Here is a 19,605-nt window from a genome sequence, read left to right as displayed (position 1 = left end):
CAGCTATCTCCAATGGTGGCTTAAGAGCAGCAGAGAGCAGGCCAGACATTGGTCGTTTATGCATGGGAGTTTTACCTGAGGTTCGTTGCTTGCTGGACCCACACTTTCCTGTTGGGAACCTATGCACCAGCAGTCTCCAAGCTCAAATCAGGAAGTATTTGAATCCCTGCCCCTTGAAATGCTGCTTTGTAATTGGCTGTAGTGAGAGAAAAGTCTCCCCCCCTCAAAAAAAAAAAACAATTGCCGCATAAAAAAGCATTTAAAGAGCATTTTAAGAACAAAAACAAAAACCGGAGCTATTTCAAATGAACTCTGAGGAAGCAGGAAGCATTTGAATCCCTGCCCCTTGAATTGCTGCTTTGTAATTGGCGGTTTGCTTGCTGTGAGAAAAACCAAGCTTCTGTGTCCCTCTCTTTGCCTTACGTATGGGGATTTCAAGCGAGCTGAGCTCAGGGAGAGGGAAGAATCAGGTTAATACAGGTACGGGAAGGTCTGGGATTTGTGAGGGCTGGCAGCAAGGTCATCTGTAATGAAGGGAAAACTCATGCATAACTCCAAGGAACAACCGACAGACGGGGGGCGAACATGAGTGAAAGTACCCATGTATAAATGACCATTGCCTCCCTGCTAGCCACAGTTATCTGACACCCCCCTTCCTAGTTTGTTTCTCTCAGAAGATAAGAAACCTCCCTTCCTGTGCTGCCCTTTTGGGCTTCCCAGATGCCAAATTAGAGCCAAATATGTGATCATCTATCAGGCATGTCTGACTTTGAAGGCCAACAACCAAGTCCCAGCTACTTTGATTGTGTCCTAAGAGAAACATCTTATGCTGTTCGCTTCTCAAGCCCATTCTTCACCAATGGAATGTCTATACATATTTTGAGTGCCTCCCTTCATTAGTAGCTGATCTCAAGTAAACGATTAAGAACTGCTTGTCTCAATAGGGTAGATAATTCTGTTTATAACAAGTCAATTTTCAAGATGATAAAATTATAAAATTATGCATGGTATGGAGAGAGTGGACAGGGAGAAGCTTTTCTCCCTCTCTCATAATGCCAGAATGCAGGGTCCTCTGCTGAAGCCGAAGGGTGAGAGATTCAAAACAGATAAAAGGAAGTATTTCTTTACACAACGCATGGTAAAGTTGTGGAACTCCCTGCCCCAGTATGTGGTGATGGCTGCCAGCTTAGAAGCCTTTAAGAGGGGAGTGGACATGTTCATGGAGGATAGGGCTATCCATGGCTACTAGTTAGGGTTCCCAGGTCCCTCTTCGCAACTGGTGGGAGGTTTGTGGGGCAGGAGCCAGAGGAGGGGAAGGTTTGGAGAGGGGAGGGACTTCAGTGCCATAGAGTCCAATTGTCAAAACAGCCATTTTCTCCAGGTGACCTGATCTGTTTTGGCTGGAGATCAGTTGTAATAGCGGGAGATCTCCAGCTAATACCTGGAGGTTGGCAACTACCAGTCAGAATTAATGCTACCAGTCAAAATTAATACTAGTAATGATGCATGCCTATTCTCTACAGGATCAGAGGAGCATGCTTGTTATATTAGGTGCTGTGGAACACAGGCAGGATAATGCTGCTGCAGTCGTCTTGCTTGTGGGCTTCCTAGAGGCACCTGGTTGACCACTGTGTGAACAGACTGCTGGACTTGATGGGTCTTGGTCTGACCCAGCAGGGCTTTTCTTATGTTCTTATGATTAGCTGTGGACAATACCTCACTTTAAGACCCGTAGCAAATTTCTTCAGCAGTGAGTGGAAGGGTAGTTGCACAGGTCAAATGGTCAGAAATGTGATTGCTTGTTGTTAAACTCAAATTAAGGATACTGCTGGATTAAAGACTGCATTTGTAGCTAAATGCTGTAAATGGCTGCAGTTGGCTGTAGCCTGGACATGTACCGTGACTGATCACATACCCATGAGGTTTCATTGCTGTTGATGTTTGGTTGTTTTTTTAAAAGTCATAATTGATATATTTGATTTTTATTTGCAACCTTGGAATGTATGTTATGGGGCCAAAGCAGATTTGTCAAAGATCACGGGTATCTGTTAGTCTATAAAAGGCAAATTGCAAGTGTACTCGATCCTGGTTTGGATTGGGGTCAAGCAGAGAGTGGCGTCTGGGTTTAACCCTTCAACACCCAGTCGCTTTTGCTGTGGGAAACTGGCATTTCCTCACTGCTAAGAACTTTAAGGGGGAAAAAAGATGGGCCTTGTAGACTCCTTTTGCTATGACGTGGCCAGTACAACATAAACCTAAGCCATGTGTACATGCATTTCTTCTGGCCATGCTCCTTGGCCTTGAATGGGGCAGCTTCAAAAAGCATAGGTCTTTTCCAGTAATGGGTTTTTGAGGCTCTGCCATTTTGGTGTGGCGCCCTCAACTATTCCTGGGTGTTGACCACCTCTGGCCTCAAAATTAGGGAGGAAAGGGGGTTAAAGCTGAATTCTATTCCTCTTCTCTCTTCCAGGGGCAAGCCTCTGTGTAGCTGATATTCCCCAACTGGAATAGCCCTGGATGTTTTTTTTATGTCCTTTGTGAAGAGCTATCCCTCTCTTTTTCTTTTAGACAAAAGGATACCTTTTGAAAATTCTTATAGTTATAATTCTTCAGGGTTCAGCCAACTCTTCTGCCCTTGAACAGTGAAATCTTGAGAGTTGGGGTTTGGGGAGGGGAAGGACTTCAATGCCAAGGAGTCCAATTGCCAAAGCGGCCATTTTCTCCAGGTGAACTGATCTCTATCGCCTGAAGATCAGTTGTAATAGCAGGAGATCTCCAGCTAATACCTGGCGGTTGGCAATACTACTGATTTAGCTGACTTGGTGCCTTACATAGGCGAATTCTCCTTTTAATTATTGCTTTAATTGCTGTTTTATGCTGAATTTCAGGTTAATGAGTATTTTCTTATTTTTGCTTCCAAATTTTGATTTATTATGGGTTGGGTTATAGTTTAACATTTTTATTGCCTTTTATTGTTTGGGATACATCTTGAGAGATTTTAATCAGAAAGTTGGCAACTGAGGCCAGATGCAAATCCATAATAACAGACCTGCCCTTGTTAAAATATATCAATAAACAATTATAGTGTTTCCCCCCTCAAAAGCAGGCAACAGCAAAAAAGTCAGTTAAAATATCCTATCAGTCAATAAAATCCAATGACTAACAAGAGGATCCAGAGTTGGTCACCCTCCCTTTATTCACCCAGCAGCCCTATGAGATAGATCAGGCTGAGAGAGAGAGAGTGAGACCAGCCCCAGATAATCTTGTGAGCTTCATGGCTAAGCAGGGATTTGAACTCAAATCTCCTATATCCCTGTATGGTGCTCTAACAACCACACCACCCTGACTTGCTCCTCACTGTATTCCCATCCTTATCTCCTTCCTTCACATCCCTGAAGCCCAGCTGTCACAGCGGTGCTGAACCTGTCTCTCTTCACATGATTTAAAAGCATATCCCAAATGCATAGAATGCTAACAGGTCAAAAAAGAACTATGCGGTAGACCCACTCCCTGACAGGCTAGTTTTCTATGGGCAGGGAAATGTTTGCAAATGGAGGAGCATTTAGTCACATGAGCCTCTGCCCACAGGCTGAATTGGTTGGCTAATCAGAACGAGGCCTCCCTGAGTCCACAGACAACTGCTTAACTTTTGGCCCCGAGCAGGGTTGCCAGCTCCGGGTTGAGAAATACCTGGAGATTCTGGGGGTGGAGCCTGAGGAGGGCGGGGTTTGGGGAGGGGAGGGACTTCAATGAGGTATAATGCCATAGAGTCCATCTTTCAAAGTGGCCATTTTCTCCAGGGGAACTGATCTATGTCACCTGGAGATCACTTGTAATAGCTGGAGATCTCCGGACACCACCTGGAGGTTCTGGCAACCGTAGCCCCAAGCTCTCTGGGAGTTTTTGCGGGCTCTGTACTCTCATTCTTTCCTTGCTACCTCTCCTTTCTTTGCACCACTCTTTCTATCACTATCTTGGTTTTTCCGAGCATCAGCAGCTCATGCATCATGGACCACTAAACACATGACATTCTTTGCCTATATAGAAATACATGGTTATAGGGGAAATTCATGCCCCCGGTTCAATTTGGGCTCTTGCTTTATGGAACTTCCCAAGCTTGCATACTAATGATACTTTATGATTCTGAAGTTTTAAAATTGTGGTGCAAACAGTGTTACCTGTATCGCACTGGATATGATGTATGCAGGGAAACCCAACTGCCCAGAGTGCCAGCTCTGTTTGTGGTCAAAGCGCTGCCCATGGAGGGGGACCTTTGCAAGACCCCTCTTGCTCTCCCTTCTTATGACTCTTCATTTTTAATTCACCCTAAGCAGCCTGGCTAGCTGGAACAGCCCTTTTCCCCACTGCGGGTCATTCCAGGTGAAGAACTGAGCCTCCGCAGCCTCTTGTGCTGATTTTACTGGACTGAAATAGATCCCAGACATTTCAGAGGACAGACCTCAAAGCAGAGGATGTCCTGGGCACCCTACCTGTTTGCGATGTGTTTTCCCTAGAACTGTGTGGTGCAAACATTGTGTGTGACTAAGGTGACACAGAGAAGGCTGAGTGAAGAAGAAGAAGAGTTGGCTTTTATATGCTGAATTTCTCTACCACGTAAGAATCAAACCGGCTTACAATCACCTTCCCTTCCCCTCCCCGCAACAGACACCCTGTGATGTGGGGCTGAGAGAGCTGTGACTAGCTCGAGGTCACCCAGCAGGCTTCATGTGTAGGAATGGGGAAACGAATCCAGTTCACCAGGTTAGTCTCCGCCACTCAGGTGGAGGAGTGGGGAATCACACCCGGTTCTCCAGATCAGAGTCCACCGCTTCCAAACCACCGCTCTTAACCACTACACCACGCTGGCTCCCTCCTGGATCATACCAGCGGTCGTTCTAATCCCACAGTGGCCAACCAGATGCCTCCGGGAGAGAGGCACCTGGCTAGGCAACCCTTCCCCATCGGTCTCCCCACCCCTAGAAATTGGTATTAGGTGGTATTAAGTGGCATCCTGTAGGGAGGCTCCATTTAGCCATCATGGGTCCTAGCTGCTGTTCCTTGAGTATCCCAAAGCGTAGTCCTTGGTGGCTGCTTCTCTCCCATGCCTCTCTCCTTGTTCCCAGTTGCCTGGTGTTACATTAGATTGCATCCGTGTGGGGGGCTTGTACAATCAGCCTGGACAACCAAGCCAGAGGAGGCAGTGCTCTGTTGGAATTGATGCTGAGTGCTGGGGGCTTTTTTTTTTTTTTACAGGGAGCCACGCAAGAAAGACCAAAGCACCAACAAAGCTGTTTCTTCCCCACCCCAGCTGCTTTGGCTCTTGTAGCACCTTTCAGCTCTCCACCAGCATTATACTTTAGATTTTTCAAGTCCCTAATGCTTTCAGTATACTTGGTATTTGCAGTCCAGGATGTGGGAACTTCCCTCGTGCCCTCTGCCTCCCACCCTCCCCCTTTATGTTTTAAGGAAATCTGAATTGTGTTGGCATCCAGGCGAATTTCTTGGCAGGAGAATTTATCATCGCCTTTGTTACTTTTGGCATGCAAGCTGAGAAACCATGATCGGGCTGGGCAGGGTGAAGGGGAAAATGCTGAAGTATGGATTGGTACCGTCTCTGGCCATATCTCAATTTTAGTTTTGGCAAGTTCATGATTACAAGTAGCGTTGCCAACTTCCAGGTGGGTTACAATACAAAATAGGCACCTCCGTGCCAATACCAATGGTTAGAAAATCTGCAATGGAGTCTCCAGTACAAAAGTAGCAAAAAATTCTTATTGGTGCTTACACATGTAACATTAACAATACAAGAGTGAAAGATACATATAAGAACAATCAAAGTTTTATACAGTATGTACAATCTAAGTAAGGTGCACTCTCAATGCACCAATTGCCATGTTCTTTCAAGTAAATGTTGTATTTTCTTCAAAAAGTCCAATAGTAGGTACTATCCCAAAAGTACACATTTTTTGGGAAAAGGTGGGCGACGGCCATTTCAGATCTTTTCTTCAGCCCCAAACAGTAAACATATCCAAATCGTACTCAATAGTAAAATCTTCCACTCTATTCTCAGTTCTCCGAGGGATACTCTAAAGTGAAGCCGAATACCCGTATGGGTACGATTTGGATATGTTTACTGTTTGGGGCTGAAGAAAAGATTTGAAACGGCTGTCCCCCACCTTTTCCCAAAAAGTGTACTTTTGGGATAGTACCTACTATTGGACTTTTTGAAGAAAATACAACATTTTCTTGAAAGAACATGGCAATTGGTGCATTGAGACTGCACCTTACTTAGATTGTACATACTGTGTATAACTTTGATTGTTCTTATATGTATCTTTCACTCTTGTATTGTTGATGTTACATGTGTAAGCACCAATAAGAATTTTTTGCTACTTTTGTACTGGAGACTCCGTTGCAGAACTTCCAGGTGGGGCCTGGAGATCTCCTAAAAATTACAGCTGATCTCCAGGCAACAGAGATCATGGAGAAGGCTTTAAGAGGGGAGTGGACATGTTCATGGAGGAAAGGGGTATTCATGGCTATTAGTTGGAATGGATGCTGGTCATGCTGCATACCTGTTCTCTCTAGTATCAGAGGAGCATGCCTATTATTTTGGGTGCGGTAATACACAAGCAGGATGGTGCTGCTGCAGTCGTCTTGTTTGCGGGCTTCTTGGAGGCACCTGATTGGCCATTGTGTGAACAGACTGCTGGACTTGATGGGCCTTGGTCTGATCCAGCAGGGCTTTTCTTATGTTCTTATGAGAAAACGGCTGCTTTGGAGGGTGGAATCTGTGGCGTTATACCATGCTGAGGTCCCTCCCCTTTCCAAACCCCACCCTCCCCAGGCTCCACCCCCAAATCGCTCCAAATTTCCCAACCCAGTTGGCAACCTTAATTATAAGTAATGGACCATTTGCAGTTTTGTCCTTGTCTTTTCGCTCTCTGTGAAGTTTTTCTCTACCCATAAATTTTGGCCTTGTTTGTTCAATGCACAAGAGAAATCTTTTCCTCTCCAAAATTTCGTTTCTTGTTTTTTTTTTAAATCTCTCCCTCTCTCTTTTGGAACGGTGGTGATGGTGAATAGGCCCCTCTATGCAGATGCCAGCAAGCTGTTTGTAGGCCTCTCTCCAGCCGCTCGTTGGCCACTGCAGGCTTGGAACCTGCCAGTGCCCAGTTGGGAAGCTGCGCAGCTTTCCTGTTTGTGACGCTGCCCAGAAATCTGAACAGCCGTACATGAAAAGGCAGCATTTGTGTCTTTTCTCTAGCGAAGGTTGCAAGTGGGAGGGTAGAAAAGGAGCTTGGCAATAAGCTTGCGAACCGAGCAGGGCTAACTCCGGGTTTTGGATAGTGTCTGGCAGGCCTCATCCAAAGGCAGGAGAGTGAAGGGCAGGCGATGCTCCCAGTCCCTGTTGCTTCTTGTTAGTCCACCCGGGCAAACGTGCAGCTGCTGCCACGAGGAGCAGCAGCCCACAGTCGCCTGTCCTTTCTCTCTTGAGTGCTAGCTGCTGCTGTTTTTCCTAGCAGCCACTGTGGCTTGGTCAGTAGGGTTGCCAACCTCCAGGTTCTAGCTGGAGACCTCCTGCTATTACAACTGATCTCCAGTCAACAGAGATCTGTGCCCCTGGAGAAAATGGCCGCTTTGGCCATTGGACTCTATGGCATTGAAGTCCCTCCCCTCCCCAAACCCTGCCCTCCTCAGGTTCTGCTCCTGCCAAAAACCAAAAACCTCCTGCCAGTGGCAAAGAAGGACCTGGCAACCCTGTTGGTTAGGCAGGATAGCGAACAGTGACATGTAACAGCCACTGTGGCCTCTTCTTGCCTGTGTCATATGATCACATGAAGCTGCCTTCTACTGAATCAGACCCTTGGTCCATCAAAGTCAGTGTTGTCTACTCAGACTGGCAGAGGCTCTCCAGGGTCTCAGGTAGAGAGGTCTTTCACATCACCTACTTGCCTAGTCCCTTTAACTGGAGATGCTGGGGACTGAACCTGGGACCTTCTGCATGCCAAGCAGATGCTCCACCACTGAGCCACAGCCCCTCCACCATGCATGCCAAGGGAAAGATAGGAGGTATGGAAAGGTCCAGGCTTTGCCCAGCCAGTGCAAGCACTCACAGGGAAGGAGAAGGCTCTGATAACTGCTGCTTCACAGTGGTGGGCCCTCCCAAGGCTCTGGAACCTCAGCTACCGCCTAGCAGTTCTGATCCCTTATGCCATCCCTGAATGTAGGGAATGGATCTGGGATGATGGGGAAGTAAGGCCTTAAGGGTGGGAAAACTTATTTCCTGCATTCAAAAGTTCCACAGCAAGTCATTTCGGTCTGCTCACTCCTCGATCGCATATGGTCTGGGCTTCTCTTGTCCACCTGCATCCACCCCTACCTCTTTATCCACAGCCCACATCCTGTCCTCCCCTTCCTTCTGCCAGCCTTTACAGCCAAGCATTACCTCAACATACCATAAAATCTAAGGTATCTATGTTTGTGGGAATGTGGTAGAGGAAGACGCAAGCCATTCCCCGTTTGACTGCCTCATCAAAGACATTAAGGCATAGATTCTTTTATACTGTTCTTGGAGGATCATTCAAATTGATCAAATTAGTAGAAATAGGAATGGATATTGGCAAACAATAGTTAAGGTATTACCTGTACATGAACATATATGCATGCTGGTGGCTACTGAATGCTGACAAAAACTCATTAATGAGAATTTGGATTATAAATGAGTGACGTGCTGTTTTATTCTGTTTCAACTACTATGGCGTTACTCAGTGAATATGCTGTTGATGAACTCTTTTTTCTTGTAATACCGTAGCTTGTTTTATTTTCAATGTGTTATTGCTAAACAAACATATCCCAATGCTTTGAGGAGGATAGATTGTTCTAGCTTACTATCTCGACAAAGAATTGCAGTATAGCTGGGGTGTGTGTATGTGCGTGTGCGGATGCCTATCCATTTGTTCGCATACTTTGATTTTAGTTTTACTTAATAGATCAATTCAGATTTGCATAATTTTCAGAAATTTTAAAGAGAATGTTTTTTTAAAAAAAAATTGAAGTCTTTTAAAAGGTTTAATCATTTTTAGCAAAGAAAATTATTTTCTTCTGGCTTTTCACCTTTTAATAATTGTGTAGAAGAAGAGGCTGGTTCAGCTTTTCTAAGCCCTGCAGGACAAGCTCACCCTGCCAAAATTCTCTGTTTTGTACCGCTATTTAAAAACACAAGAATTCTCTCTTCCTTTGGCTAGTCTGACCCTTGAGAAGGAAGGCTAGGTTCAGATGTAGTGGGTAAGCTGTGCGTTTTGCCTGTGTTTTCAGAGACTTGTTTTATCTCGAATTCGAAAACGTGGGCAAAACATGGGGAAGCACAGGGGGAAAGCGAGGCGACCTCTGACAGTCGGAAACGGCATGCGTAATCAAAACAAAGACCTGAAGTCATTGGAGGGGTGACCGCGAGGGAAACAGCCAAGCATAAAAGCCCATGGAAGTGGATGAAACCAGCAACCACGTGTCACGTCCCGCTACTACTTGCTGTTTCACCGCCCTGTCTGCTTTGCCTCTATTCGTGGACAAGTCTATGGCCTTGACATCCCACCCACCCCACAGTTTCCTTCCATTTTCCCAGCCAATCTGCACTGGAGCTACAGCACAGCGTGGCTGAGAAAGCAAAAAAAAAAAGGGAGGGGAATAAGTCCTTTAAAGGGCTCAAGTGGACGTGGATCCAGAACTTAGCCCCACCATTTTGAAGGCGGAGCTTAGTTCCCCTGACTTCCTGAATTGGCTGCATGTGGTGCTTCAACATGGATCCTCTACCTGCAGCCATGCTACCTGCAAAGGTGTTTCTTTGATCCGTCTCAAAGTGGAACGCCCTGGGAAGACCACGTGCTCAGAATAAGCATGTGGAAACTCCCTTTAAATATAGGGACACGTTGCTCTGCTTTGCAAGAGGAGAAAACCCCGTGGAAGCAGCCCAGGACAAGGAACGAATGAGCCAGTGTGGTGCAGTGTTTAGGGTGATGGCTGGACTACAATTTAGAAGACCAGGGTTCAAATCCCCATTGGAACAACCACTCTGTTTCAGCCTACTACCTCGCAGGGTTTTTTCAAAGATAAAATGGGGGGGAGGGGTACTGTAAACACTGCCCTGAGCTCCTTGGAGGAAAACCAGGATTTTAAAAAATCAAATAAATGAAATAAAACTTGAGCTGGCAGCTGGAGGCAAAGATTGTGTAACCTTTTGGAAATAATAGCTTCCGCGCACATAGTCATCCCCTGCTCTCAAATCTTTCTGTCTTCCACACTGCATTTATCAAAGTGATTCATGATAGGCTAGTTGCACTGAATTTAATACTACAAATCCTTCATACCTGTAACCAAAAAGGAGGTGGGAAATTTGATTGGCCCTTTGGCAGTGGACTGCCATCTTAGCTTTAAAAAAAAACAAAAACCACTTGGATGAGGAGGTGCCAGCAATTGCCAGACTTTGAGAGTCTATAAATCTCATTAGTAAAATCTCAGCTGGCAGGAATACAAGGATTATTATCCGCATTTATAAGGCTGAATCTAGCCCAACAGTGAGAGAGCCTATCAATTTGACAAACGTTGCGGCCCTATCGGCTTAGTATATGTGAGAGCCTCTGGGTAAAGTAAATATCATTGTCTCTGAGCATCAAGCAGGATTTAAATCAGATGGTTTTTTTTCTGACAATGAATATATCATAGGTTGCGTTTCAGATGTAATGAAGTAAGGTGGTTGGTCTGTTACAAGAATGAGACTTAGCCTCCTGTGCACCTTCCTCTTTCCCGGCATGTGCAGCTTGGCTATTGAAGATGGCCCAGTTCCCCAAAAAACAACACTACAGTTTTTTATAATATTCAAATGAGTCAAAATGACAAACGGTGGTTTGTTCTTTTGTTTCCCAAATCAGGAGGGCCTGATCCTGAACAGGCCCCCTCTGTGGCAGCACCAGGTGATATTGTATTTCTCCCCCCCCCCCCCCGTTTTCAAGCGCCAAAACAGCCCTCCACAGCTGTTATGGCACTTGAAAAGTTACAGAGGGGAACTAAACTGCTCTGTGCCACCTCTGGGGCGGGCCCAGCCCTTGCAGCAATTTTTAACTTGCTTAATTTCCCCCCTAAAATGGTGTCTTGGAGTCCCATGGCACAGAGTGGTAAGCTGCAGTGCTGCAGTCCAAGCTCTGCTCACGACCTGAGTTCGATCCCAACGGAAGTTGGTTTCAGGTAGGCGGCTCAAGGTTGACTCAGCCTTCCATCCTTCTGAGGTCGGTGACATGAGTACCCAGCTTGCTGGGGGTAAAGGGAAGATGACTGGGGAAGGCACTGGCAAACCACGCCGTAAACACAGTCTGCCTTGTAAACGTCGGGATGTGACGTCACCCCATGGGTCAGGAATGACCCGGTGCTTGCACAAGGGACTACCTTTACCATTTAAAATGGTGTCAGCGCTGATGGGTTGGACCTGTGTCTGATGTAACGTGTAGTTTGGCTCTGAGATTCCTTTTAACTGGCGCTGCCACCAGGTGAACCTGCAGCCACTGAGCCACAGACCAAACCCTCCTCATTTGATTGTTGACACTGCACGTTTTTTCTGCTGGTGAATAATATTCATACATGAAAAGTGAGGGGGTAAATAAGGCTGTGCCCTGACCTGGAAGGGCAATGCTTGCCCGATCTCGTCAGATCTCAGAAGCTAAGCAGGGTCAGCCCTGGTTAGTATTTGGATGGGAAGCCACCAAGCAATACCAGGGTTGCTGTGCAGAGGAAGGCACTGGCAAACCACCTCTGTTAGTCTCTTGCCATGAAAACCCCAAAAAGGGGTCGCCATAAGTCGGCTGTGACTTGAAGGCACTTTATACACACACAAATAAGGCTGTGTTTTTCCTTTTTCCGGTTTAATTTTAAAATTAGTGATATTCCTGAGCATAGGAATGAAAAATCACAAATGAAAGCATCCTTACATATTATCCGCTATTGACTTTGAGTTCAACTTAGCGGTTTTGGTCATTGTCCCTGATCTGTCTTTTTAGGTGCTGCTTAACTGATGGTTGACACGAATGGTTGTAAGTGAGAGGGGACAGGCAACATTTTTTGTTTAATCTTTTAGAATGGTTACAAGTTATAGAATTTTAAATAATGGGGTTTTTAAGTATAATATATTTATGGTTGATGTATTGCTTATATTTATTATATTTTCTGCTTGCAAGCCGCCCTGAGCCCAACTTTGGTCAGGAAAGGGCGGAACAGAAATCTAATAATAATAATAATAATAATAATAATAATAATAATACTTTTAAAAGTTCAACTTAAGGATGAAAAGAGAGGTTGCCAGAAATTTGCAAAAGAGCTGTTTCCCAATAACTCCATAAATGGGGATCTTTGGCTGCTGGGGAGGGCTCGTTGAGTACATTGCTTTGAATTTTTGCAAGCCTGTTTTTCTTCCCGTAAAACAGCATCTGTCAGGTCAGAATTTACAAACAGACTGAAGGTTACTTTTGTTCAGTGAGCCAACCTGCATGGTAAAAACTTAACCAAAGATGACGGCCTCCATCGATTCAGCTGCACAATGCGAATAGCTACCACTGTTTTGGATGGACATTTTAGGAACATCCCACATGATTTAAATTTTATATTATTTGCAGTGCAAAAGTGAATGAGCTTTAAAATGCAGCCATTTTCTCCAGGTGAACTGATCTCTATCAGCTGGAGATCAGTTGTAATAGCAGGAGATCTCCAGCTAGTGCCTGGAGGTTGGCAACCCTAGACTCGGGCCTTTTTTTGAGGGACGTTTCCCCGTGGTCACTCCCACCGACTTCTTCGGGGCCTCCTTTTGATTATGCATGCTTTTTCCACCCATCAGAGGTCGTCTCGCCCCCCCCGCGTGTTTTGCCCATGTTTTCCAGAAGCTGTTTTAGCCAGAATCCGGACAATGTGGGCAAAATGCGTGGGGAGAGCGAGGTGACCTCTGACGGTCGGAAAAGGCATGCATAATCAAAAGGAAGCCCCGAAGCAGTCGGCGGGAGTGACCATGGGGAAACAAACCTGCATAAAAGTCTAAGTCTCATTCCACACTACAACAGACCCCTCTTTCCCTGGGATTTTCATGATCCCCAGCCCTGACCCTGTGTTTTGCCTTGTGAGCTTGCCGTATTAAAATGTTGTCAGTGCTTGTTGCTTTGCTTGTCAGGGTTCAGCTTCCCACCCTGTCTCTAAAGTGGAGGTGACAGACACATCTTGGGTTGGAATGAGAGGATTATCCCTTTCCTTTCTGCTTTCATTTGTTGTTATTGTGAACTTTTTTTGGTTCTACCCATTTCTGTTACTGGCATGGTTAATTTGCTTCTTCTATGCATCCCATATGCAGTTTACACATACAGTGTACATTATATATTAAGTCTCAGTGAGAAAGGCAGACTGTAAATCATGTGTGTGTGGCTTACTTATACATAATGTGGGGAAGGTTTTGCCTGAGGAAGCAGAGAATGAAAACTAGTGGCCCGTGTTTGGTTTGCGCGAGAAAGAAGCAAAATCAAAACAAGAATACTTGATTTGAACCGGGGAGCCTGGTAAATTTGATAGCATCCTTAGCCTTGTCTCTAGTGCGCTTGTATGTATGGTATATGCCTGTGTATTGACACTAAGTCATCATGTGTTTTTTAAATATATATTGTTAAAGCCCGTTCCTGGGCTAAGCTGGTAGCTGGAGGTGCCAGTGCCTCCAAAGGAGGATTCAGCCCCCCCCCCAAACACCGAAGTCAAAATGCTACCTTTACCCTCAAGCCCTGTGGAACTGCTCCATAGGGTACCACAGGGATACGCCACCTAAAAAGGTGGTGTACACTCAGGTGAGGGCAAAGGGGGTGTTCCCGACTTGAAAGGGCTTAGGAGGCAGCCTGAAGGTGGCTCCCCCCCCTAACCGCCTCAGGAAGCCCCCTGGGAAGATGGCGCACAGAAGTACACGGTCAGGAGGCTGAGCCGGCGTCCCAGGGCCGTGCTGCCATGGCAGTGCGGGGAGGGCAGCATTAGAGGTAGGGTTGCCAGGTCCCTCTTCGCCACCGGCGGGAAGTTATGGGGCGGAGCCTGAGGAGGGCGGGGTTTGGGGAGGGACTTTGATGCCATAGAGTCCAATTCCAAAATGGCCATTTTCTCCAGGTGAACTGATCTCTATCGGCTGGAGATCAGCAGTAATAGCGGGAGATCTCCAGCTAGTACCTGGAGGTTACAATACAAAATAGGCACCTCCGTGCCAATACCAATGGTTAGAAAATCTGCAACGGAGTCTTCAGTACAAAAGTAGCAAGAAATCTTATTGGTGCTTACACATATGACATCAACGATACAAGAGTGAAAGATACATATAAGAACAGTCAAAGTTATATACAGTATGTACAATCTAACTAGGGTGCAGTCTCAGTGCACCAATTGCCATGTTCTTTCAAGTAAATGTTGTATTTTCTTCAAAAAGTCCAATAGTAGGTACTATCCCAAAAGCACACTTTTTGTATATAACTTTGACTGTTCTTATATGTATCTTTCACTCTTGTATCGTTGATGTCATATGTGTAAGCACCAATAAGATTTCTTGCTACTTTTGTACTGAAGACTCCGTTGCAGAGTACCTGGAGGTTGGCAACCCTAATTAGAGGCCCGATGCTGGTGGCCATGCCGGTCTTGCCAGCGCAAGGAGCATGGGTGCTGGCGCAGGCCCCGGCGCTCCTCCCAAGAACTTTCAGCCCTCAAGGTCAGGAATGGGCTGTATACCACCTAAACAAATACCCTTTTTGCTTTTAAGTGAATGCAGGGCAGAGTAAATGAATACAGTGAGTGAAACATCAATGGGCAATTGGTGACCTCGCATAGCGATCCTTCGTATTTAAAAAAACCAGGAGTGTCATGTGCATGTCTCTATTAACTGTGAAAGATGCGAGGATATGCAATCTGTTAAGCGTTCAGAGTCCAGCGAGGTCAAACGAACTCTGCCTGCCTGCAGACTGACATTGCCAAGAGCTGTGACATTCTTCCCTCGGAGCTCGAAGATGCAACATTCTTTGCTGACAGTCTTATGCAAACAGAGGGGGAGCGTTCTTTCCATACCTATCCGTACCGACTTTCCTGAAGAAAAGCTCCCTTGATGAGCAGAAGCAAGCTAGCTTCTTTGCCAGCGGGAACAGAACCAGACTTACAGGAACTGTGGCTGGTCCCGCATATATTCCGTTCCCATAGGAACGGTCCAAAAAATGCAGTTCAGACAGTGTTTGAATTTTAAAAAAAGTTTTAATTGTAACAGAAAAGCGCTTTATTCATTCTCAGAGGCACCGTTGTAATGTTCTATCTTGCATGTTCCAGATCCAACGAAAGGTCTTAAGCCTGAAAGTTTTCTTTCCTTTCCTTTTGTCTTTCTGGGCTTCTGCCAAGTATTGTGTGGGTCATTACTTGGGAGGAGGCAACATACAAAATGGGTGCATCACCCTGTGGCCACTGCGGCTTGGCAAGAGAATACGTCAGTTGTTATGTGGCTATTTAAAATATATTTCTACTCTGCTTTTCAACCACTGGATCTGCAAGGCAGGTTACAAATCAAACAAAATAATATAGTAAAATGTTAAAAGAAAACTCCACCAGTCCACCGCAACAAAAAATCCATTTTACAAGAGTCAGCCCAGGGACAGGCAAAAGTCGATACCCCCCAAATGCTAGGGTGGAGGAAAGCTTTTACCTAAGGTTGCCAGCTCCAGGTTGGGAAATACCTGGAGATTTTGGGGGCGGAGCCTGAGGAGGGCGGGATTTGGAGAGGGGAGGGACTTCAATGCAATAGAGTCCAATTGCCAAAGTGGCCATTTTCTCCAGGGGAACTGATTTCTGTTGCTTGGAGATCAGTTGTAATAGCGGGAGATTGCCAGCCACCACCTGGAGGATGGCAACCCTATTTTTACCTGATGCCCAAAGCCACCAGCTTAGGGTAGAGCTACACAGTACTTACCCTTAAGGAAGACTTGTGCAGGGGAAGAGGGCTGTTTAACCCTTTTTTGTTTCCCACCAAAACCCACCACTTTTAAGCTGCACCAGAGGAAAATACAAGATTTTCTGTACAATATTGGTGTGTGTGTGTCTGTGTGTAGGGAGGAATAACAACTGATTTTGTTAGAAAATGATGCAAGGGGGAAAAGTTAAATCTCTGCCCCAGTGTTGTGGCTCAGTGGTAGAGCATCTGCTTGGCATGTAGAAGGTCCCGGGTTCAATCTCCGGCATCTCCAGTTAAAGGAACTAGGCAAGTCGGTGATGTGAAAGACCCCTGCCTGAGACCCTGGAAAGCCGCTGCTGGTCTGAGCAGACAATACTGACTTTGATGGACCGAGGGTCTAATTCAGTATAAGGCAGCTTCATGTGCTCCCTTTACAACACAGCCTCTGTGGTTGAAATCTGTTAAAAAGACTGAAAAACTTAATCATGGAATTGCATGAAATATGTAATTCTGCCCAGAGGCAAATCAGTCAGGGGAAGGAAATCCACAACTAGGTGGCAGCACAGAGGATGGCCTGCCCCCAGCAAATGCCCATCCGGAAGATGCCCTGAGGTTAGGTCTTGCTTTCAGCCCGGCTGAGCTGCCCTCTGCCATCAGTAGGGTTGCCAGGTCCCTCTTCACCACCGGCGGGAGGTTTTTGGGGCAGAGCCTGAGGAGGGCAAGGTTTGGGGAAGGGAGGCACTTCAATGCCATAGAGTCCAATTGCCTAAGTGGCCATTTTCTCCAGGTGAACTGATCTCTATCGGCTGGAGATCAGTTGTAATAGCAGGAGATCTCCAGCTAGTACCTGGAGGTTGGCAACCCTAGCCATCAGATGTTTACATTTTGTTGTCTGTGGGATTTTCATGATTAGATGAAGCGAATGTGCTTTCTTTCTTTTCGTTTTTGTGTCATGGTCTGCTGGACAAAGTAGAACGGGAGCCAGCGAAGTTTAATAGTTGAAAGTGCTGGATGAGGATTTGGGAGAACCTAGTTTGAATCTTCATTTTGCCACGGAAGCTCACTGGGTGACCTTGGGCTAATTGCTCTGTCTCAGCCTGATCTACCTCACAGGGTTGTTGTGAGGATAAAAAGGAGGAGGGGAGAATGATGTAAGCTGCTTTAAGTCCACATGGGAGAGAAAAGTGGAGTATAAGTATCTAAATAAACAAATTAACTGGCTTTTTAGCAGCTTCTGTTTAGCTCCTGCACAACCATGCCTTGCCCTACTTTGTAACCAAAGTGTTTTTTCCCCCTCCTCTTCTCCCTTTCTTTAGGGCTTCCCTGGTGATTTTGGGGAACGAGGACCACCAGGCATCGATGGCAACCCGGTAAGTTGGCAGAAGGCTTTTCTGATTTTAACGTTTCTTCTGTAGACCTCACTGAAAAACATTCCCTTTGCCGAAGGCTTTCACGGTCAGAGTTCATTGGTTCTTGTAGGTTATCCGGGCTGTGTAACCGTGGTCTTGGAATTTTCTTTCCTGACGTTTCGCCAGCAACTGTGGCAGGCATCTTCAGAGTAGTAACACTGAAGGACAGTGTCTCTCAGTGTCAAGGGTGTAGGAAGAGTAATATATATTACTCTTCCTACACCCTTGACACTGAGAGACACTGTCCTTCAGTGTTACTACTCTGAAGATGCCTGCCACAGTTGCTGGCGAAACGTCAGGAAAGAAAATTCCAAGACCACGGTTACACAGCCCGGATAACCTACAAGAACCAATTCCCTTTGCCGATTGGATTGGCCATTGGAAACAGTCTCTGATCTCTGTGTGGTTTTAAATATCTCTCGTGAATTGGTTCCCATCTTGTAAAATGTGCTAAATCCGTCAGACAAACATCTAGCATATGAAGCACTGGTGTAGCGCAGTCTATTTTTCCCCTCTTCCTTCTTTTCTCTTCAGTTCCCCTGCCATACTGTGTTTGCTTGCTGGGCAAAAATGAGAAAAAGCCAATGATAAAAATAATCTATTAAATATATCTATGTTTTTGTCATGGTATTTAGGGCACTCCCCTGCCCCTTTATGTAAAGGTAAATGATCACAGATAAATTTGTCTTAGACCTACAGAGCATGTTTTCCTCTTTCTGGCCTTCCCAAGCCTTGCTTTTCCGCCTCCACAATTCCAAATTCTCCATTTGAGTTGGTTTTGCTTAGTAATTTTTTAAAAGTAGACAGCTGTATTTTGTGGTGCGTTTGTATGATTTAAGAGCAGTGATAAAATGCCTGATTGGTTTAGAAAGAGGTTTTGGAACATAGCATATGCCTATCACTCTGGCTGCTTGTGGGGAAACGGAAGGACAGATGTTTTGCTCCTTTGCTTTTACTGGCCTCTGCACGTCTCTGCAGCAGTGGAAGTGGAATTAGTCTGTTGCCATCTGGGGAATTGAAGTAGAGTCTACTTCTTGAGCTACCTTGGAACTGTTCCTGGTGGGTTCAGTGCAACCCCTCTCCGGCATGGTCAGTCCGGGTACTGTAATTGTGAGTCTGTCCAGCTCATTCTGAATCAAGTATCATTTCTTCCAGAGAGCCGGTGTGGTGTAATGGTTAAAGAGGTGGACCGTGATGTTGGAGAATCAGGTTCGAATCCCCGCTCTGCCAGGGAACCTCTCTGGGTGACCTTAGGCCAGTCATGTGTGAGGATAAACGGAGGAGGGAAGAAAGTTGTAAGCCCCTTTGCATCTCCATTGTGGACAAAAGTGGGGCATACATGAAATTAATAAATTCTGCAGTCCAGAATGTTGAACACAGTATTTTGCATGTGCCAGCAGGCTTTCCTGCACTCGAGTTACTCCTGATTTTCTTGGGAGTCGATCCATAAGCATTGGAATTCGGTTTGGGCACAGTTCTTCTGTGCGCTGCCCTCTCTGTGCATTTCCACAGTTGCGGAGTCAGTTTATTTTGTTCCGCATGTGGCTTAAATAATGAGTATTTTCGGGTGCGTGTGTGAGTGTGATATTTTCATCATTGTTGTTATCAGTGACATCACAGCCCCCTTTACTTTTTTTTAAAAAAAAGCCCTAAACTTTCAATATATTGCTAAAGCAGTGTAACAATATGTTTAGCAGGTTCTCTGAATTCTCAGCTTTCATTAAAAAAAAGTCTCTAGTGCCTTTTTTTGTGGAGATATAAGGGAAAAGGCATATCTCCATGAGGAAAGTGTGTAGAGACTTTTTTATTTTTAATGAAAGCTGGGAATTCAGAAAACCTGCTTAAAGTATCATTACAACACTACATTGATCTAACAATATTTTAGGGCCTTTAAAAAAAAACCACCCTGAAATAACTCATCTTGGGAGGGGAGGGAGTGGTTTAACAATGACGACAGTCCAATCATTGAAAGGGGGGCTGGAGGTGGGTGAGACAAAGAAAACCGATAGAAACATTAAACACTAGGAAAAAGCTGGCTCAAACTCGGCTTCCAGAAAAAGATTGGCGTAAAAGTGGTCTCAAAAGAATGTTCCCCGGGGAGTGGGAATGAAGTGAAAACTAAAGGCACAAAAAGTCATATGGAGATCAGGTGATAATGGAAGAAAAAAGAAGGGAATAAAACCCAACCTGAAAACAGAAGCTGGGTACCCAAGGTTG

General features: G+C 45.5%; 1 protein-coding gene across 1 annotated transcript in view; it reads left to right on the top strand.

The window, feature by feature from the left end:
* COL27A1 (collagen type XXVII alpha 1 chain) overlaps nt 1-19,605 on the top strand; it is a 349,655-nt gene that overhangs the window by 119,496 nt on the left and 210,554 nt on the right. The window contains exon 13 of the mRNA XM_056860156.1: nt 17,296-17,349. Coding sequence (XP_056716134.1) covers nt 17,296-17,349 — 54 coding nt within the window. The remainder of the gene's footprint in view (nt 1-17,295; nt 17,350-19,605) is intronic.

Source organism: Euleptes europaea, chromosome 14 (assembly GCF_029931775.1).
Source record: "Euleptes europaea isolate rEulEur1 chromosome 14, rEulEur1.hap1, whole genome shotgun sequence".
Classification (NCBI taxonomy): Eukaryota; Metazoa; Chordata; class Lepidosauria; order Squamata; family Sphaerodactylidae; genus Euleptes; species Euleptes europaea.
The sequence above is the reverse complement of the archived record's forward strand: the minus strand, read 5'-3'. Positions and strand labels throughout refer to the sequence as shown.